At 40.9% G+C, this 22483-nt stretch overlaps 1 protein-coding gene across 1 annotated transcript; it reads left to right on the top strand.

The window, feature by feature from the left end:
• Positions 1–1323: 1323 nt before the first annotated feature.
• Positions 1324–22409, top strand: wdr19 (WD repeat domain 19). The gene is made up of 36 exons (XM_047365129.1): positions 1324–1472; positions 3463–3554; positions 3644–3709; positions 3807–3932; positions 5154–5272; positions 5373–5488; positions 5643–5723; positions 7561–7673; positions 7779–7952; positions 8033–8103; positions 8190–8362; positions 8455–8554; positions 8622–8728; positions 8809–8925; positions 10795–10950; positions 11319–11466; positions 11548–11761; positions 12438–12597; positions 12706–12816; positions 12940–13049; positions 13135–13192; positions 13840–13986; positions 14358–14440; positions 14521–14604; positions 14692–14838; positions 15335–15459; positions 15604–15713; positions 15796–15864; positions 15947–16024; positions 17324–17420; positions 17523–17647; positions 17801–17882; positions 17956–18106; positions 18252–18375; positions 18458–18534; positions 21106–22409. Exons 1-36 carry the CDS (start codon positions 1467–1469, stop codon positions 21218–21220), a joined length of 4032 nt encoding a protein of 1343 aa, XP_047221085.1. The 5' UTR covers positions 1324–1466; the 3' UTR covers positions 21221–22409.
• The last annotated feature ends 74 nt before the right edge of the window (positions 22410–22483 follow it).

Consider the following 22483-nt stretch of genomic DNA (forward strand, 5'->3'; position numbering starts at 1 on the left):
TTTGGTCCACATGCACTGGCAGTTCATGCATTTTGTATGTTTTAGGGCAAGATTTTCACTGACATTTAAATTGTCCTAACATGGAAATATTAGTTACAGCATAAAGTATTTATCATTTACTAGCCATGTTTGTTGTTTGAATTTCATAGTATGACCTAAAACTTTCTGCGTATTTTGCTAAAAAAAAAAAAAAAAAAAAAAAACTGGGACACATCCCATTCAATAGACATGGCAAAATACAGCAAGCGTTTTTTTTGGGGTTTTTTTTTAAGGAAAATCCTGTTCTTGCTAAGAGTTTCCTAGACAATGTTTTTCTTACCAACAGAATAAATATCAATTGAATTTTTAAATTGCCCACAAGTACTTTCAACTTGGTCATTTTGGCCCACCTTTTGACCCACCTTGGGTGAATGTGAGGTGCATCCTCTGTGGTACATTAGCTTAAGATCCATGTCTACTCTAACTCTCAGTCAGTTTCCCGCCTTTATACCAGACATGAAACAAAACGATGCAAAAACTGTGGACACCCCTGCTTTGAACCATTGGCACGCTTACATTAGAGGGTTGTTTACATGAAAGCTGATATAGAAAAAAGAGGTTGAATGCAGTGCACCATCACTAATCTACCTGTATGAAACATGTACTGATAATGGAACATTTAAAGTGTTTCCTTCAGATAAACCTCTGGAAATTAAAGTAAAGCAGAGAAAACAATATAATGGTGTTTTGAGATTACTCTGGCCTACTTTTATTATACGGTTACTCTGAGCCCACATGCTTTACATGTTTTGTGCTCATTACGTTTCTCGGGAAGATCAATAATGCTGCACTGCCTCCAACCTCCATTTCCCATAAAAATGATTATCTGCTTCTATAAAAATAACTCCCATGCACAGTAGATGGTGGTTGAAAGGTTAATAAAAAATGTTTTATAAACAGATATTTTTGAGATCTTAGTTTTTTCAAGGCAATAGAAGTCTCTTGTTTTTGGCTTCCCTTGGATTACCCGGGTTTACGGATCAATTCATATGGATTTACATTAAATGAAGACACTATGATAGTTAAATAAAGATCCTATGAAAGATATCTACTGCAGATGTAAGAAAACCTTCTCTCTAAAAATGATGTGGTGTCCGTTTAAGGGATGCAATTTTTTTTTCATATTTGTGGATAAACGAGGACTACATTATTATTATTATTATTATTAATTAACCTACATTTTAAAGAAAACAGCTCTAATGGGCTTGTTAAGTCTACAAGATTCACAGCATATGTTTTGAAGAACAAATCTTACGATTATTATTGAACGAAATAAATCAGATTAGAAGTGTGTCGAAACAAGGCCTTGATAGGCTACTCGCTGTTGCTATGACATCGCTGCAACAGACGCCTCAGAGTGAGGCATTGTGGGAAACAAACGGCGCTTTTGTTTTAAAAGAGGATTGGCGTGAATAAACTGAATCAACATGAAGGTTGGTACCGACAGTGAGAACTGCACAAACAGAAGTTTTTCTTGTGATTTTAGGAGTTTCATGTTGGCCTGTGTAACAACGAGCTAGCTACTCAGGCAGTTTCAAGGCTATCGTGTTAGCTCAGGCAACCGTTTCGTTTCTCCGTTTTGTTCTGTCACATTATTCTATTTATGTCAGATGCTAATGACAAGCCAAGTCATTGGGTCTGTTAAAGTAATGTAATTTGACATGTAGCAGCTGCCTTTCGCTGGTAGAAAATACGGTTTTACAGATGAATCCGTCGCCCTCGATTACAGAAGAGGAACATTACAAATTATTGTTATCAATGTGTTGAATAATAGAAACCGTGCGAAAAATTAGAAATGTCTCATAGTTAATTTCCTCATGGAACCTCGGTTAGCAACAAAGAAGGGCCTTCTTTACGACCTTATCATGTCTGAACTAAGTGAGAAACCGATTTGCTTTCTCCAGTTTAGCGCTTTATGATGGGGTTTACAGTACTTTAAACCAGTAATCATCCCCTTACAGATTAGATCTGTCTTTGCTTTTCTGTCACACATCAATATAATAAATATATATGATAAAGATAACAAAGACCCACAGGGTCTACATTAACGTGCAATGATTCGTTTACGTCGCTGTAGAGAAATCTTGGCACCCACTTCTTCCAAGTATTGTTTTAATTCAGTCACATCTGAGGGTTTTAGAGCATGAACGGCCTGTTTCAGCTCATGCTGCAGCAACTCAGTCTGATTTCAGTTTAGACTTCATCTAACCACTCCAAAACCCTTGTTCTTAGGGATTTATAGGTATACCTGCTTGTGTGCTTGATTGTCCTGTTGCATCACCCCAAGTGCACTCAGGATCTTACAAACTGATGGCTGGATTCGTACAGAGTATTCAGGTAGAAATCAGAATTTGTGGTTTCCTCAGTTGCCCCAAGTCCACCATGTCCTGAAGAAGCAAAGCAGTCCCAGACCACCAGACTACAACCATTATGTCATTATGATGTTCTTTTCTTGAAATGCTGTATTAGTTTTTTGTTAGATCTGATGGGATAAATTCTCTCCAAAACATTACATTTTTGTCTCTTCGGTACACAGAATATTTGATCAAAAGCCATTTTTTGGCCAATGTGACACGGGCCTTTGTGTTCTATTTGCTCAGCAGTGGTTTTTGTCTTGGATCTCCATTATAGATTACTGTTCTGGTAGAGAGTGACGTTTGTGTCAGTTTCACCAGGAAGTTTTGTCTCCGCTCGATCGCAGTAGTTTTCCTTGACCAAGTACAGTCATCAAAAATCTGTATTCAAAGAAACTTAATGCTGCCCTCTCTCTCTACTGCACAGTTGCTGATGCAGAGGACATTGTGCTCAGGTCGTGACCTCAGGAAATCGACTTCTTTTGTTTCGTGAATTAAGGATTCAAGTCACCATGCCTTTAAAAAAAAAAAAACAGTATTCAAATGTTTCACCTGAGCCACAAATGTTGTTCAGGCTACTGTATGATAAATTTGCACCACACCATTTCAGCACTGGATATCCATGAAAGCTGTCATAATCCTGCTCTCATTCAATTTCACAAAACAAAACAACATATTAGATATGATAAGTTAAATGACAAATTAAGTAGAGATGCACCAATAAATCAATCAAAAATGAATATCTGAAAAATGTCCCTTAATTGGCAATGCCTGGTGATTGGCAGGTTCATTCGTCCATCCATTTTGAGCTTTTCTTCTCTATTAATTAAATGCATAAAAACTAAAGACATTTCTCTCCATCATAATGTCTTCAAACACATGGACATGCATATATGCTGAACACTTTACTTTACAAAACCACCAACCATAAGTAAAAATGGTCATCAAGCTACGAAGACATACAAACTAAACCTATCTGAATTTTAGCTGATTGTAAACCTGAAGGAGTTAGGTATTCAGAGGTATCAGAAATCATTTTAAAATTAAAAAGTCCTCTTTGTGTCCACAGAGTTTTTTTGTTCTTGCTGACAGAGCCTGGGCAGGTTCTTGTGTTCTGTACAAGTGGCAGAAAAGTCTTGGAAATTACATTGCTGTTGCTGGGTGAGTGACGGTGCTTTCTAAAAGCATGCGACAATCCACTTCTCATAATTCAACATCAGAAAAAAACTGACACATTATTTAAATGACAGACAGGACAACTCAGTGAAAATATTTGATCGACATGGACAGAAGTGGACTGAACTCAACCTTCCGGGGTAAGTGTGAGACTATCTGTGGGACCCACTAAAGCATTTACCTGTTTAAGGTTTTCACAGAAGGTTGACTTCCTCTGTTTCTGTTGCTTCCTGGTAGGCGCTGTGTGGGGATGGACTGGGACAAGGATGGTGACATTCTGGCAGTGATTGCTGCAAAGTCCAGCTCCATCTTCTTCTGGGATGCCAGCATCAATAAAACATTGCAGATAGACAGCGGCATGAGGTGTGACATATAGAGGCGTTGGACAATGAAACTGAAACACCTGGTTTTAGACCACAATAATTTATTAGTATGGTGTAGGGCCTCCTTTTGTGGCCAATACAGCATCAATTCGTCTTGGGAATGACATATACAAGTCCTGCACAGTGGTCAGAGGGATTTTAAGCCATTCTTCTTGCAGGATAGTGGCCAGGTCACTACATGATACTGGTGGAGGAAAACGTTTCCTGACTCACTCCTCCAAAACAACCCAAAGTGTCTCAATAATATTTAGATCTGGTGACTGTGCAGGCCATGGGAGATGTTCAACTTCACTTTCATGTTCATCAAACCAATCTTTCACCAGTCTTGCTGTGTGTATTGGTGCATTGTCATCCTGATACACGGCACCACCTTCAGGATACAATGTTTGAACCATTGGATGCACATGGTCCTCAAGAATGGTTCGGTAGTCCTTGGCAGTGACGCGCCCATCTAGCACAAGTATTGGGCCAAGGGAATGCCATGATATGGCAGCCCAAACCATCACTGATCCACCCCCATGCTTCACTCTGGGCATGCAACAGTCTGGGTGGTACGCTTCTTTGGGGCTTCTCCACACCGTAACTCTCCTGGATGTGGGGAAAACAGTAAAGGTGGACTCATCAGAGAACAATACATGTTTCACATTGTCTACAGCCCAAGATTTGCGCTCCTTGCACCATTGAAACCGACGTTTGAAACAGCCGCTTCCTCCTGCGTCCACAGTTAATCCTGTTGGATGTGGTTCGTCCTTCTTGGTGGTATGCTGACATTACCCTGGATACCGTGGCTCTTGATACATCACAAAGACTTGCTGTCTTGGTCACAGATGCGCCAGCAAGACGTGCACCAACAATTTGTCCTCTTTTGAACTCTGGTATGTCACCCATAATGTTGTGTGCATTTCAATATTTTGAACAAAACTGTGCTCTTACCCTGCTAATTGAACCTTCACACTCTGCTCTTACTGGTGCAATGTGCATTCAATGAAGACTGGTTACCAGGCTGGTCCAATTTAGCCATGAAACCTCCCACACTAAAATGACAGGTGTTTCAGATTCATTGTCCAACCCCTGTAGTTAGTAGAGAGTTAAATCTGGGCATATGAACACGTTCTATTAAATTTACACTAGTGATAATTAATACAAGTGCATTTGACTGCTAAAATTGAATGCTCTGGGTTTGTTTTCTTGTTGGTTTTAGCAAAGATCTGATGACTTTCATCCTGTGGTCAAAAACCGGCCCCCTGTTGGCTGTAGGGACGGCAAAAGGAAACCTGCTGATCTATAATCAACAAACTTCACGCAAGATACCCATCTTGGGTAATATTCACACACCGCAAACACATTTTTTGTTTTGTTCTTCTTTATTCTGTTTCTATTGATTGTGTGTACTTCTCTTTTTCCCTGCTTGGTGCTGAAGGCAAACACACCAAGAAAATCACATGTGGGTGCTGGAGTTCTCAGAATCTGCTGGCTCTGGGAAGTGAAGACAACACTCTTACCATCAGCAATCACGAAGGAGACACAATAAGACAGGTAGTCATGCTGACAATCTGTGTGTTAGCGCTACACCATCCGGACATCATGAAGGTTTCATGATGGCAGTTTGTCATTAAAGATTATGGAAGTAATAAGAAGGATTAGAAGGTTGGAGAAAGTCATCCTGTTGATCTTCCTGATCTTTTGTCAGGCATCGCTTCGGGGTGAGCCTGCTGAAATATTTTTCTCAATGATGAAAATGGATGAAAGGTCCTCTCAAGGGGAGAATACTGTAAGTTATTTTCTGTATATACTTTGGTATTTTTATTGTATTTCGCACTAATCAGAGTTCCATTGTACTTACCTTTCTCTAGTTTAAGTATAAAGAGCAAATCTATCATTTATTTACTGTTTGGTATATTTTTGTCCTCTGCATCTGAACCTTGGTGCGTTCTGGTGTTTCTTGGCTATGATGTAGCCTTTTCTTTGATCCCTAAGTAGCTCTGAGGTTTTTCAGGAACTAACTTCAGTTGGGTTTTTCAGAATGTGGATTTAATTTAAGTTAAATATATAAACTCGTACTCGTCATCTTCCGCTTCATCCGGGACCGGGTCGCGGGGGCAGCAGACTCAGCAGAGACCCCCAGACGTCCCTCTCCCCAGACACCACCTCCAGCTCCTCCGGGGAGAGCCCAAGGCGTTCCCAGGCCAGCCGAGAGACATAGTCCCTCCAGCGTGTCCTGGGCCGTCCCCTGGGCCTCCTTCCGGTGGGACGTGCCTGGAACACCTCCCGAGGAAGGCGTCCAGGAGGCATCCAGTATAGATGCCCGAGCCACCTCAACTGGCTCCTCTCGATGTGGAGGAGCAGCGGCTCTACTCCGAGCTCCTCACCCTATCTCTAAGGGAGTGCCCGGCCACCCTACGGAGGAAGCTCATTTCAGCCGCTTGTATCCGGGATCTCGTTCTTTCGGTCATGACCCAAAGTTCATGGCCATAGGTGAGGGTAGGAATGTAGACCAACCGGTAAATCGAGAGCTTCGCTTTTCAGCTCAGCTCTCTCTTCACCACAACGGACCGGCACAGCGTGCTCAAATCAGGTAAAAGGAAAAAATGCAAAGTGAGAAAGGGTCTATTCCTGAAGTTTATAAATACATAATAATGAACTAACTGTACCTAGATGTGTAAAGACCCTTAGAAAGTATTTTTATCCAACTTATGTTCACTGAGTGAGAATCAAAACTGATCAACACAATTACTGGTTCCCCTGCTGTCAATTATGTGTTGCTAAAATACCCAGTGATGATCCATTTTCAGTTTTCTTTCAGAGGTCACTAGGGTTTTATTTACAATCTCCTGGTAGTTTTATGAGTTCATGATGCCATGCACTCTAACTGGGTTCCCCGAAACAGGCCCACAGCATCACAGATCCTCCACTGTACTTGGCCGTGGGCTTGAGGAGCAATTTCACATATTTATCCTTTGTTTTACACCTGGGGAGTTTGCTTTAAAAAGCTCAAGTCTTCATCTGACCTGCACATGGCACACACTTGTTAGGAGTAATAATAATTGTTCCACCAGTGATTTTGTTAAAAACAGATATTTCTTAAAATCGGGAAATAAAAATTTTATGCAAAACAAAGACTTAATTTTTGTATCAGTGTAAGATTGTGCTACTACAATAATATTGTAAATATTTAAATCTTAAACATTTATTTCCATTTGACATGCACTAATGTTGAATTTAACCTCCAAAGTCTCCCCCATCTCCCTTTCTGTGGCATGTGGGAGGGAAAAGCACTTAGAGCAGACATGAGTGATAAACAATACAAAAGTTTTCAAACCCTAACACTTATATTTTATTTATTTATTTATTTTTTACAGTTATTGACTCAGATTCTTAAAGTATAAAGTTTATTGTTGCCATAATTTAGAGATGCTTTTTTTTTTTTTTTTTTTTATGGTTGCTGTCTCCATGTGGCCCTGCAGTATTCTTTATTCAAACCCACATGCACATGTAGGTTTCTAGTCAAGCTGGTTGGTGTTATCTGGTAAATAAGTTCAAGAGTGTTGATTTTATACTTACACATGATGTCCTGAATAATGTTCAAACTTCAAATGCTGTGCCCTTAGGTGAGTATGTCTGTGGACAAGAAGATACTGACACTTTTCAACATCAACGACCCCCAAAACCCAATTGAGCTGGCCTTTGAGCGCCAGTATGGAAACCTCGTATCCCATCGCTGGTACTGTTCGCCATCCACGCTCTTCTCAACGCTGATGCAACATCAAGGCTACTGTAAATGATGATTATTGAGCTAAAATTCACTACTTCTCGTCCAACTGTGCAGGTTTGGTGATGGGTACATCCTGATTGGCTTTTCCCACGGATACTTTCTGGTTATTTCCACTCACATCAGGGAGATAAGGTCTGAGCTCTACCAGGCTCGCAACCATAAAGATAGTCTATACAGTGTGGCCATCTCAGCTTCACTAAACAAAGCTGCTTCCTGCGGGGACAACTGGTAGGCACATACTTAATTTATATATATATATATATATTTTTTTTTAAGTAAAGAAAGTAATTTTTGTGCCTCTTTTGCAGCATAAAGATCCATGATCTGTCTGATCTCAAAGATATCAGCAGTGTTATTCAGTTAGATGATGAGACCAAAGGTGACCCTGTCCTCTTTTTCCATTCAGTGAGATATTGTAAGGCTCTGTTGAACACATCGCCCAATTTTCTGCCTCTTCTCCTGCAGGTCTGGATCAGCTGAGCTGGACAGATGACGGCCAGCTTCTGGCACTTTCCACTCAGAGAGGCACGATTCACGTCTTCTTGACCAAGCTACCAATGCTTGGGGACAGCTTTGGTACCCGGCTGGCCTACCTCACCTCCCTGCTGGAGGTCACCGTCTCCAACCAGGTGGAGGGGGTGAGAATACTCTCACACACATGCAGCAACCACTGAAAAAGCATTGATTTAAAAGGACATGTGGCCAACACTGTTCCAAAACTGGGTTACAGGAGAGTCCCGTGGCCATTCAGGTGGAGGTAGAGCCCACATTCGTAGCAGTGGGACCGTACCATGTGGCTGTGGGGATGAACAACAGAGCCTGGTTTTATGGTAAAATCACATCAGAAAAGCGTGCCATTGTTTTTACCTGGTTTAAACTCTTTTGTGCATTACTTAGGTTTGTCAAAGATAAAGGACATCGAGTATTTGGGGACCATAGCCAGCATGTGCCTTAACGCTGACTACGCAGCAGCTCTCTTTGAAGGAAAAGTGCAGCTACACATGGTGAGGCTTCTGCTGTTTGGTCTGTGCTTCTCATATCACTCAGCATGCTACATCATAAACACGTCGCATGTCTGTTTTAGATTGAAAGCAGAGATACAGAGGACAGGAAGCAGATGAAGCTTTTCCCAGATGATGACAGAAAAGGACGGATCCTTTGCCACGCCCTTACTCCAGACTTTCTTTATTATGGCACTGATGTAAGGATCATCTGGTTCTTATCCTTGTCGGTTCTGGTTCTTCAAAAGGGTTCTCCATAAAGCTATAAAAGTTATTAAAATATCTTTGCACTTTCGACCACAGTGTGTTACACATTTCACATTTTCTCACACTAAAATCCTACACGATAACTTTTACTGGGTTTTTTAATCTAGGTACGTAACTCCAAGTAACTCCAAGTAGTCCGCATTTGCGAACTGGAGGGTAAAGGATGAATTGTTTTTTGATTATTCTGTTTTTAAATACAAATCACAAAATAATTGTGTAAATTGTAAATGGACTGAACTTATATAGCACCTTTCCAGTCATACAGACCGCTCAAAGCGCTTTACACTAGAGCCACATTCACCCAATTGCACTCACTAACGCTCACACATTCATACACCGATACACAGATTGGTAGGCAACTTGAGGTTAAGTGCCTTGCCCAGGGGCACATCGACATATGGCAGGAGGATGCTGGAATCGAACCCACTACCTTCTGATTGCAAGTGTATTGATATTCAGGCCCCTTGAGTAAATACATTTTATATTGTACATCCACCCTGAACTTTTTCTTGGTATGTCTCTACCTGCTTTTTACCTCTAGAGACTGATTTTTTTGCCATACTCTATTCCTTTTTAATGATTTAAGCTCATTTCAATTGAAAGATTAGCACATGTGAACAGCAGTTTTCAACTCTTGTTATAGGAGTTGAGTCGGAACTTTGACTGGGACATCCTAACGCATTGATCCGCTTTGATCTTCAGAACATTATATTGCCACAATGACTATATCTTACTCTGGGGATGGTGCGTTTAGGGTGATGAACAGAGTTAGTTCTCCTACACACATCACATTTCGCATTTATGCAAAGAAATACCATTTTGTTCCCATCTGACAAGAACATCTTCCTCCACCCGTTTGTTTTGCCCCTTACATGACCTGCTGCAAAGTCCAAACAGAACCATTATGTGGCTGCCGTTCAACAAAGCCTTTCTTCTCGGCACACTTCCGTAAAGGGCAGATTTGCTGAAAGCATAAGTTAAAATATTCTCCATCATGAGCTGTGGATCCCTGTAGATCAGAGTTATCATGATGATCTTTATTTATCATAAAGATCTTGGTTCTTGTGATTATTTATCATTAGAACCAAGGAGCACCTTTCTGCAGTAACTATGCTGTTGGTTCACAAATTTTCTCGGCATACCAGGTGGAGTCTTTTCATTAGTTATGTGACTTTTGGAAGCAATTTAGTATCGGAGTAAAGGGACCTACATACAAAACAACAGTCAACACTGCGCATTACGCTGAGCACATCACCACCACTGTCAAACATGTGAAACATGAGAGTGGATGGGAAGATGGAGGAAGCCTCAAAAGACTTGGGACTGGGATGGAGGTTCAACTTCCAGCAGGACAACAACCCTAAATATCAAGGATCAAAGCAGATAAAAAGACTTGAAAACTGCTGTTCGCAGAAGCCATTCATCCAATCTAACTGAGCTTGGATCCAATAAAGGAATGGAGCTACAATGGAACGGTTTAGATCAAAGCACATTTATGTGTTAAAATGGGCCAGTCAAAGTTCAGACCTACATGTTCCACAGTTTTTAGAATTAATTAAGTAAAATATTTAGGAAAAACATGCATCATTGTCTTTCCACTTCACAATAAGGAACTTCTTTGTTTTGGTCTATCCCATGAGACTGCAATAAAATGCATTGGAGTTTGTGGATATGTGACAAAATGGGAAAAAGTTTCAGGGGTAGGAGTAGCGATGCAAGCCAGTGTGACCAGAAGGTACGATAGTCTTCATTAAGGTATCAGTCCCACCTCCATTTAGTCATGCTAACCTGTTTTTCCTCAGCTGGGTAATGTGGTGTGTGCGCTCCTGGAGGACTGGGAGACTGTGAACAGCTACAGCCATTCAGTCGGCGTGAGGAAGGTGTTCCCTGACCCAAACGGCACATGGTTGATGTTTATCGATGACAAGAATGGAGGGTTCTTGTTCTCCCCTGCAAATGTTAGTATATATTAATGCCTCACACCTTCTAAACTGAATACACATTTGCACAAGATTAAACATGTGCCACTCGTCCAGTGTTTATTTCTTCATATGAATAGACATAACACTTGTCACAATTACTTCAGCTTCTTTACTTTCTGCTTCTATTTTAGTGTGCATTATTTACATATTCATATTATTTCGCACAAAAAACAACAGATCCAAAAGTCTCAAAATTGATTTTCCAGTTCTGGAAAAGTATAAACAATTTAAACAAGAGTGTAAAATATTTCTATTTCCAGAATTTATTCCCTATCCCACTATTCCTTCCTTCCTTCCTTCCTTCCTAAAGTTGTAAAGACTGTTGGTTTATGTGTCATTTCCAGGTAACGGTGTCCTGCTTCGAGCTCCCCAACTTCTCTCCCACCATCACAGGAGTGCTGTGGGACCACTGGCACGCAGACAGAGGTGTATTTGTGGCTTTTGACGATGACAAGGTCTACACGTACGCTTTGCATAAAACGACCATATATGGTAGGAAGATGTCACATTGTGCTCAGACACATGAGCAGTAATGAGAGGATGTTTATTTAACCCCCCTGTCACTCTGCTCAGGTCCCCAGGTGGTGTTAGTGGGGAGCACTGCACTGCTCTACTCTCAAAGGCCTCTGCTGATGTACAACGGCGAGCTGACCTGTCAGACGACAAGCGGGAAGACGAGTGAAATAGTTCTGAGCACACACTCGTTTCTCAAAAGCTCACCTGATACACTGAAAGACCGCCCTGCAGAGCTCAGCAAAGAGCTCTCTCAGGCTCTCAAGCTCAAACGGTTAGTCAGGCTGTCAAAGACTGTAAATACTTTCCTGTTTCTAGTATGTTTACATGTAAGACAGTTTCATTTGATTAAATGTTGCTTTTCAAAAACTTCCTTCCAGCGCATGGGAGAACTTTCTTTCTGACTTTCATGATGTGAAGCGAGACAATAAAAGCACCTTGGAGTGTTGATCAGAAGCATGCTTTTGTTCCAACTTTGAATCTACAAGAATCCCCAAAATACTGATACCTGGGTACAAATATGTCAACTGGTAAACTTAAATAGCTTACTGGTAAGGGGAAGGTGAGGCAGCAAGACAGTACGAGTGGAAGGAAAAAATTCTGTTTTTATACAATAATAGTAATAGTTATTATTGTTTCAAAAAGGGTTCTGGCTTTGGCTTCATACAGTACTGACACACTGATGTCCTTGGTGAGACTCTTGTAATTTTCCTTTCCGGTTTACTGTTCTCTTGTCTGCTTTTATGGCAGAATTTAAACGGAGTAAAATCATATTTTTAGAATCAAAGGGACAGTTCATGTTCCTGCAGTTACGTCCAAGAGAAGCACATAACACTGATTTCCCAGTATCTCTATGACGACACGCCTCCCATCCGTGCACTTTGACCTCCTGTGTCTCAAATTAATAACTGCCCAAAAAACAAATCGAATGATCCGATGTTTGTTTCCAGGTTCCAGGAGTCTTGGAGTCTGTGCAAGTCTGGAGGCAGTGAAGCTGATTGGGCCGAATTAGGCAAAGCCTGTTTGATCCACATGGAAGTGGAGCTGGCCATTCAGATCTACCGTATGAGTGCCAACGTGGGCATGGTCCTGTCATTACAGAGTATACAGGTTATTAGCAGTTACCTTGGTTGTTTTTGTTTTACACACTCTTCATATCAGATGTCACCTTCTTCAGATCTGATCCAACTCTCATGAATCTCACGAAACTCGTTGCAGGGTATAGAAGACAAAAGTTTACTGGCAGGACATTTGGCCATGTTCTTGAACGAGTACAACCTGGCCCAGGACCTTTATCTGTCCTCAAGCTGCCCAGTAGCTGCTCTGGAGGTGTGTTTACATTAATGTGTGATATTGTTAGCTTGTAGCTTTGGTATGTAGTAAAATCTCTGTGTACTAGACGAATAATAGAAACAGTAACGATAACATGGTGATGCACTGTTTGTGTTTAAGATGAGAAGAGACCTGTTGCACTGGGACAGCGCTCTTATGTTGGCCAAGAGGCTTGCAGAGGACCAGATTCCCTTCATATCCAAAGAATACGCAGTCCATCTGGAGTTCATGTAGGTGCAGACACACGTCTCACACACACTGTATGCACCATTTTAAAGGCTGCATCTGAACTGTGGCTAAATCTCTCTCTTCCAGTGGAGATTATGTTAACGCTCTGGCACACTATGAAAAAGGCGTGACGCACAACAATAAAGTAAGTGCGATCACAATTTCAGATGTTAAGGCTGAGGTTTAAATAAATAAAGGAGCACATTAAATGGAAGGTAACAGATTTCTTTAAAGTGCTCCGGGACAAACTGAAGCTGGTCTGTCTTTTTGTATTTTGTTTCTTTTTAACAATGTTTTCTCTGCTGTGAGGAAATGGGGGACGTAGAGAATTGTAGAGCCAAGCTACAACTAATTAGTTTTTGGAAACTTTTAAAAAACCTAAAGTCTAGCTATTCATTAAAATGATGTTGGCACAAGGATGTAAAATGTTACTGTTACAATGCACAAGAGCACAGAACATCAAGTTTTTCTTCCCTAATCCCCTTTTCCTTTTTTAGTTTTCTGAAATTAATGTTTTGTATAACAATCTCTAAGCACAACTACATTTTGGTAAACAATAGCACTTTATTAGTTTATTATTGGTCACAATTCAGACACTAAATAACAAATTCCACAAGATGTATCCTTCTTGAAGTAGATTCCATCATAAAGCACATCTCCTACCCAGCGTTTAACGTCAGTGCCAGGGGTTACAGTCTACACGCATGTGTGAGCCTTGCTGTTTATAGCACAGTGTCATGGTCCGAGACATGTTCTCTGTTCTAACCTCCCTTTTCTCATCCTTCTGTGCAGTTCCAGGAGCATGATGAGGCGTGCCAGGCTGGCGTAGCCAGGATGTCCATCAGGATGGGTGACATACGAAGAGGAGCAGCTCAGGCTATTCAACACCCAAGCAGAGTCCTCAAGAAGGAATGTGGAGCCATACTAGAGAGCATGAAGGTAGAAACAGCTATTCATCCCAAACTCTTGTCTACGGAGTTGGCATTTGCTTCTAATTCTGAAAGGACATGCAAAGGCAGATCTGCTCCTACAATAGCTGTGCTGTGCACGCAGCATCTCTCTGCAACCTTTCGTGTGTCTTGTGTTTCCAAGAAATGCAGCATTGATTTTGCATGCAATGATGGAGTGAAAGAGAAAAGTGATGCCTTTTGTAAGTTGTGTGTGCTTGTTTCCTCTGATTCTCATTTAAACTTCTTACTCGTTAAATGCGACTTCAAAATATCAACTGGGATGTTTTATGTCTGAACTTAACTGAACTTGTTTTTGACGTCTTGATTTCTGTCCTCATGCGAGATTTGTTTTCATTCTAGCAATTCTCTGAAGCCGCTCAGCTGTATGAAAAGGGGCTGTACTATGATAAGGCTGCGTCGGTTTACATTCGCTGCAAGAACTGGTGAGATACACCTCCAGCATTCAGTATTGCTTAGTCTTTTTACTTTAATGTATTTCAGCTATTTCCTTCTCTGTCCTCAGGGCGAAGGTGGGAGAGCTGCTCCCAAATGTCTCTTCTCCAAAGATTCACCTTCAGTACGCAAAGGCCAAGGAGGCGGACGGCAAGTGGGTTGTCACTCTCTGCATCTTATTCTTCTGTTAATACTGAGTGTTAAGAAGAATATCTGATGCTATATGTGCTGTGTGCATCAGATATAAAGAAGCAGCTCAGGCCTATGAGAGTGCAAAAGACTGGGATAACATGATCCGTGTGCTGCTGGACCATCTGAACAATCCAGAGGAAGCAGTTCGCGTTGTCAGGGAGACTCAGAGCATCGACGGAGCAAAAATGGTTGCCAGGTAGGATCAACAAGCCTGAAGATGGATGTACAGTCCAAAGCTGCTCAGTGTTTCCTTATTTATGTAGTAAATCTGCATTTAATTTACATCAACAAATGTTTCCAGAATTTCAACATCAGTCTGTATTTTCATCTTTATAACACTATAGTATAAACCAGCCAAAACGATGTTAGTGGTTTATAGGATGTACAGTTTTTGTAACCTTTTATTTGCTTGTTTAGTTTGTTAGTAGCCATGGTTTTTATTTTCTGAATCGAATCTGGCACAGTTCTAACAAAAAAACTTTCTTTTAATAGCAACAGCAGCTCCAAATGAGAAACTACACATTGGTTTCTCTATCACTGCTGCCTTTATTTCTTAGTTTTACCTTAAAATGACCTCGTGTTTTTTTTAGTGATGAACTTTAAAAAAAAAAAAATCTTGAAAATCTAAACTGCAGTTGATCATTTCTGTCAGCTGTTCTTCTGTTTCCATGATGCTCTTTTACCACATGCAGGTTCTTCCTGCGCCTAAACGACTATGTATCAGCCATCCACTTCCTGGTTCTGTCTCACTGTAATGATGAAGCTTTCCAGCTGGCTCAGCAGCACGGACAGATGGAGGTCTACGCAGACATCATCGGTCAGTTACTCTGTGTCCACACCATCTAGATATTATAACCTATAACTATTGTTTTCTTTTCTGCTGTTTGTGGTCATTGTTTTTCTAATTTGCTGCTCAGTGATTTTAGACTCAGTTGTGCAGAATTTGATTTGTGATCATCAGGCGCTGAAGCGACGCAGGAGGACTATCAGAGCATTGCTCTGTACTTTGAGGGAGAAAAGAAACACCTTCTGGCTGGCAAGTTTTTCCACAAGTGTGGACAGTACAGCAAAGTAAGAGGACCTGATTTATTTTGTTTACTCATTAGTCACTTTATAACCTTCATACAGCATAATGGTCGTGTTCTCCTCTCAGGCTCTAAATCATTTCCTAAAGTGTCCCAAAACTGAAGACAACCAGGCAATTGAGCTGGCCATTGAGACGGTGAGAGCGGCTTGTGCCAAACTATTATATGTATATGTACAAAACAAACTTGTGTTCAACTGGGTGTGTGTTTCCATATCAGGTGGGACAAGCCAAAGACAACTCTTTGACCAATAAGCTGATTGAATATCTCCTGGGAGAATGTGACGGGATGCCTATGGTAATCAATACTGAAATGTAGAATTTGCATATATTTAAATGATGTATATTTTAATTGGTGTTCTTTTTTACTTCTACATGTATGGGAGAGTATAGGGAATCAGGCAGGGTTTACTTAAAAGTAATCTGTGTTTTCACAGTAGATCTCACTGGTTTCTAATCTCACAAGCTCTTATTTTAGTGACTGCACTCTTTTTGGCTACCTTTTTCATATGAAGTGGAAAGTCTTTTTTTTTTTAATTGCACAGATATCTTTCTTCCCCAATGTGTTTTTGTTCCCCAGACAGATGTTTTTACCTCCTTTATACTGGAAATGGTCCTGCTCCTTGACAGATGGCTGCTAATATTAAAAAACTGGCTGGAGATTAGATCCATTAAATGTGTTAAATGCTGCCGGGTTTTTTTAAATAATAAGTCGTCCAATGAGCAAATTTACAGCTGAAACCAGATATTTACATACGGTATGTAACAAGACATATAACTGTTTGACTGAACGTTTCCTGTTTTAGGTGAGTTAGAATTATTAAATCATTTGATTTACTAAATGCCAGAATAATAAGAGAAAAATATTTTTGACTCTTTACTTAAATTCAGAAATGGACAGACATTTCCTTACTTTTTGGTAAAATTGTCTTGAAACATTCTTGGTATCTTTCAACAAGCTTGCTGGAACTTTGGTCCCATTGTTTGACCCTGACCAAACTGCTACCTTTTCAGCTCTGCCCACACATGTTTTTCAGGATTAAGATCTCCAACACATCCACTTGATTATCCTCAAGCTGCTTAGAATCATTGTCCAAATTTTAATTCCTGGCTGATGTTTTGAGATGTTACTTTAATATTTCCATATAGTGTTGTTTCCTCATGCCATGTATTTTTTGAAGTGAACCAGTCCCTCCACGGGGAGAACATGCAAACTCCACGCAGAAAGACCCCCGCCAGGATTTGAACCCAGGACCTTCTTGCTGCAAAGCAACAGTGCTACCAACTGCACCACCATGCAGCCTTCAATTAAATGTTGTAAATTAATCAGGAGCTTACACAGCTGTGATGTCATCATCTGGTCTTTTCCCCAGATTGTTTAAATGCATAAGGATCGTAATGAATGTAGGCATTTTACTGTTTAGAGTTTTGTTTTTTTTTTACGTGTAAATGTCTAGTTGTAACTGCAGAGTATGACGATCATCATATTCTCCAGGTCCATGCCACATCCATCTAGTTTTTTATGTATTTCATGGAACTAGATGGTGTGCTGAAATATATTAAAGGGGGTCATCTGAAATTTGTCGCTTCTTCCCAGGAGGCAAAGTACCTGTTCCGTCTCTACATGGCCCTGCAGAGATACAGCGAGGCTGCTCACACCGCCATCATCATTGCCAGAGAGGAGCAGTCAGCAGGTACAGACATTCACACCGTCCTCACAAATGCTCACCTTCCAGTAGCAACAGAGCGTTCCACGTGTTCATAGAAATGATTTTTGCATGAAAAAAAAACCACAGGGAACTACCGAAATGCCCATGATATGCTGTTCAGCATGTACACGGAGCTGCAGGCTCAGAAGATTAAGATTCCTGCAGAGATGGCGACCAATCTGATGATCCTACACTCGTATCTGCTGGTCAAGGTGAGGATGACAATCATGCTGCTGCTCATGCTGAAGAAGAACAGGAGAAATATCCATGCTTTGCTGTAGTCATTCAATTTGCACTTATATCTGCAAGGCTAACAGTGTAAAGAGAGAAGGCTTGTTCTCATCTTGTCTCTGTTTATCCTGTAGATCCACGTAAAGACAGGAGATCATCTCAAAGGGGCACGGATGCTCATTCGGGTCAGCAACAACATCAGCAAGTTTACTGCACGTGAGTTCATACACACACGTCTGCCTGAACATCTTAATCCTCTCTGCTCACTCATCTTTATATGTGTGTGTAGATGTCGTCCCCATTTTGACATCGGCAGTCATTGAATGCCAACGTGCCGGACTGAAGAACTCAGCCTTCAGCTTTGCAGCCATGCTGATGAGACCGGAGTACCGAAACCAGATCGACCTAAAGTACAGAAAGAAGATCGAGGCTCTGGTTCGGTGAGCAAGAAGTTATTGTTAAAATTGTGTTTTCTTCATCTTTTGCTCTTTCCAGTCTCATAATGTTTAATTATTTGGCTATAGTTTTTACCTCTTTCATCTTCTATGCTGCACAACTTGTAAGTCCCAGTTTTTATGCTCGCAGTCATCCCGACATGTCTGAGTTAGAGGAGGAAACCACACCCTGTCCGTTCTGCGGCTTCCAGCTGCCGCAGAACGACCTGATGTGCATCTCTTGCAAGAACAACATACCCTACTGCATTGTCACGGTACTAAAAACAGCACCCCTCATCTGCATTTCTTTTAACTAAGATAAATCCAACTGTTTTATTTAAATGTTATTTAAATCAGGGCCGTCACATGCTGAAAGAAGACTGGTCCATCTGTCCTCACTGTGAATTCCCTGCACTCTACTCTCAGTTCATTCTGTAAGTAACATATCCATCAAAACTATACTTACAAATGCTCTCGAGTCTCTGCTGATGACTGTTACCAACTGGTATCAATACTGAATTTTAAGTCTCCTCCCTCTTAGTCGAAGTAGTTAGGCTTTTTTCAGTTTGATTGCCTCACAGTGGATTCACCACGTACCATCAGCAGAACAAATGAACTTTACATTTAGTAGCATATTTGGAGTATATGCTATAATAAATATTAAAACATATCAGATTGCTGTTTTAAAGAAACATCTTTTCATTTCCAATGAATGTATGATGGATTTTCTTATATAACCGCCTCAAATATATGCATATGTCTCTTAGCAGGTTGGAGAGAAAGCACATATGTTGTAGACATTAGCAAGGCTTTGGCACAGTATTCTGCCTGAATATTTGACCAGTCTGTGATTAGAACTGGCAGAGCACATCAGAGCTGGTTGGTTTTCTGACACAGACCTAGCATTTATTCATGGGCCATGTATCTTCAATGGCGTCGAGGTCAGAGTCATTTCAGAAGCTGTGGGTAAGACTGCTTTATCCATTCCTGAACTTGTTTTGATGTGTTTGGGATCATTGTTGGAACTCCTAACTCCAAGTTTCCACATCTAGCTGTTGATTTGGGAGAAGTTAAAGGTAGTCCTCCTCCTGTATTATTTGACCAGATTTTGCTGTACCACCAGCACCAAAAACAGCCCCACAGCATAATGCCATCACTACTGTTCCTGACAGCTCAATCTTCATCTGGTCTGACCATCAAACCTTCCCTGTGGCCAGCAATGCACATTCCAGTTTATGATGAGCTTAAGCCTCAATTGTTTTCTTGAACAATTTCCGTTCATTGGAGGTGACAGTTTGTGTCTACGTTCACACCATCTGATGCAATTTGCTGGTGCAGCTGCACAGTGATTTCAAAGAAAGCAGCCTGGCTTTATGCTTCTAGAACAGCCCTGACTTCAAACCTGTAGAAGAAAGCAGGTTTCCAGGTCGGCAACCAGAGAAATTTAAATGAGCTCTTCCATTTCTGATCATTGGTCAGATCTCAAAATCATGCCAGATTTCACTCATGAAGAAAATGTGTCGTTTCTCTGGAACTTGTTAATGGATATTTATCCAAATATTAGTGAAGGTGTATGTATATATTTGAGCCTTTATGTGAAGTGCATCTGGAAATCTTCACGGCATTTCACTTTTTTGTTCGTTACAGCCTTTTACCAAAATGGATTAAATTCAAAACTCTACATACATACAACACCCCATAAGAATGTGACGTTTTTTTAAGGAGTCTGAAGTACATAAGTATTCACAGCCTTTACTCAATACTTTGTTGAAGCACCATTGGCAGCAATTCCAGCTTCAAGTCTTTCTAAAAATGCTGCTACAAACTTTTATGCACGTCCACATATCTCAAATACCTTCACAGAGCTGCAGCAGGTTTTCATCCACGTTGTGTCTGTATATTGCTGCATTCATCATTTCCCTCCACCCTGATTACTCCCCCAGTTCCTGCCATTGAAAAACACCCCCACAGCAAAATGCTGCCACTACCATGCTTTATTGTAGGGATGGTACTGGGCTCACAGTGAGCGGTGCCTGGTTTCCTCCAAACATTGGTACCTGAAATTCATTCCAAAGATTTTTCAATCTTTGTCTTGTCGGACCAGAGAACTTTATTTCTCCTGGTCTGAGACCTTCAGGGGGATTGCCTCAGAGATGGCTTTTCCTTCTGAAAGGATCTGTTCTCCAGAGAATGAAGCTGGAGCTCTGACAGAGTCACCATTGAGTTCCAGGTCTCCCTCCATCATTTAGTATAGGCAACCAGCCAGCTCTAGGAAAAGTCCTGATGGTTCTTAGGGATGATGAAGGCCACTGTGCTCATCGGGACCTTTAAAGCAGCAGCTGGACCCTTCCCCAGATGTGTGCCTTGAGACATCCCTGTCTCAGAGGTCTGCAGACAATTACTTTGACTTCATGCATGGTTTGTGTTCTGACGCACTGACAACTGTGGGAACTTATAGACCTGTGTGTATCTTTCTAAATTCTGTGTAATCAACTGATCCATTTAAGCTGTAGAAACATCTCAAGGATGAGTGGAAAGATAGTCCACCTTAGCTCAATCTTTAGCTTTCATGGTAAAGGCAGTGAATATTTATGTACATATGATTGCTTATTTTATTTCTAATCTATTTTCAAATCTAAAACATCATGTTGTCTTTCATGGGTTTTGTGTGTGCAGTTTTGATGGAAACATTTCATTTAATGTAGTTTAGAGCAGGGCTATAAAAACAAGATGAGGAAATAAGGAAGTGCTGTGAATACTTTCTGGATGCACTGGAAAACCTGGAACCTGTGTGGATTATTGAAAATCTACAATATTTAATAAGCTGTGCATCAACATAGTGTTCTCATTCCACATTAAAACGTTCAGCCCAAATAAATCATTAAAGCTACAAAATGAATCTGACATTCATGGCTATTAATTTCCCACCTCGACTGTAGATCAGACAGTAAACTTTGTTCCACTGTTCGCTCTCTGATCATAATTAATGAGCAACGTTGTTGCAGGCTGCTGGAGACCGACTCAGTGTGTCCCATGTGTTCTGGGAATCTGAGTGCAAAACAGGTGGAGAAGATCTCAGATTGTTCCAGGTACCTGCACAACAATGATCTGGACCAATGACCACACATGTACCCTCACCACCAAACCGGAGGACCAATTTAAAAGGAAAACAAAAAGTGGTTTGTGTCCATTTTTGTTCAGATGACACGCGTTTATTTTACCACCAAAGGGTCACAGTGAGAATTTCTTTAAAACTGTGAATTGTGTCTCTTCTGAACCTCAAATCCCAATAGTTTTAACATTTTAGTTAACTCTTGTATTCTTATGACTGTAGCTGTAAAATGTTCCTGATCAGTGAAAGCTGACCAAGCTGGTTACTGTAATAGACTCCCTGAGTGGAAATGCAGATGTTATTGAAAGAATACCCAAAGGTTGGCCCACTGTGACTCAATGGAAGTTGTGAATCAGTTTCAAATTTGTAAAATATTTTCTTACAATGTAAATAAGAATTCAATTGTTTTTGAAAATAATTGATTAGTTAACTGTTAATGTTCAGATTTGCATTTATCCAATGCCTGATCTAGTAAACTCACTCGTTTCCCTGTGAAGTAGGCAACAAGATCCTCATCTGCATATTGTAGATCGTCTTTGTCTAAAATGGATCAGGACAAATGGGTTGTCATGGTTGGAACGCCTCTTCAATGGCGGTTCATAATTTTAAGAAAGAGGACCAGAGAGTGTGTTCCACCTATCAGACCTCTCAGCAGTACCTGTGCCCACATTCTTGGCACAAAACCGAGCCCGTTTCCATTTGGATTCTGCCGGGGCTTCCCCTTGTCACCGATCCGGTTTGTGGTGTTCCCGGACTGGATCCCAAGGCGTAGTTGTGGAAACCTCGGGGTCACCCCTTTGCTTTTTGCCAAGGATGTGGTTTGCTCCAGTGCTCCTCTACATCTGAGGCCATGGTTCAGATGGATTGGTCCTTTTGGGTTGTGGGTCAGTTTCTAGGTGTCTTGTTCACGAGTGACAGTAGGATGGAGCCGCCTTGGAATCACCCAGAATGAGCTGGAGGTCCATCACTGTGGAGAGATACGTCCAGAGTTTCCCTCCATGACCCGATGCCTCTGTGATCTGATCTCAGATGAGAGGAAACACTGGACGGATAGAACTACGCTAAAACCTTGAACTTGCTAAGGGACATCTACTCAAATTAGCAAGATGTATATTTCACCCTGTATTTATGTTAATAATAATAATCTGTGTGGACTAAAGAAAATCCACAATAAAAAAATCTAACTTGTTTACCAAATTCTTGCTTAAAAATCTGTGAAGTTGTTTGTTGTGTGATTGTTTCAGACCAGACAAAGGAATGCTTGGTTAAAA

This window comes from Girardinichthys multiradiatus, chromosome 5 (genome assembly GCF_021462225.1).
Source record: "Girardinichthys multiradiatus isolate DD_20200921_A chromosome 5, DD_fGirMul_XY1, whole genome shotgun sequence".
In the NCBI taxonomy this organism is placed as follows: domain Eukaryota; kingdom Metazoa; phylum Chordata; class Actinopteri; order Cyprinodontiformes; family Goodeidae; genus Girardinichthys; species Girardinichthys multiradiatus.

Bases quoted from the DNA above. Each gene is read 5' to 3' on its own strand.
- wdr19 (XM_047365129.1), top strand. The intron at 8,555-8,621 runs GTAAAATCACAT...TGCATTACTTAG, and splicing joins CAACAGAGCCTGGTTTTATG to GTTTGTCAAAGATAAAGGAC. The intron at 12,598-12,705 runs GTTATTAGCAGT...AACTCGTTGCAG, and splicing joins TGTCATTACAGAGTATACAG to GGTATAGAAGACAAAAGTTT.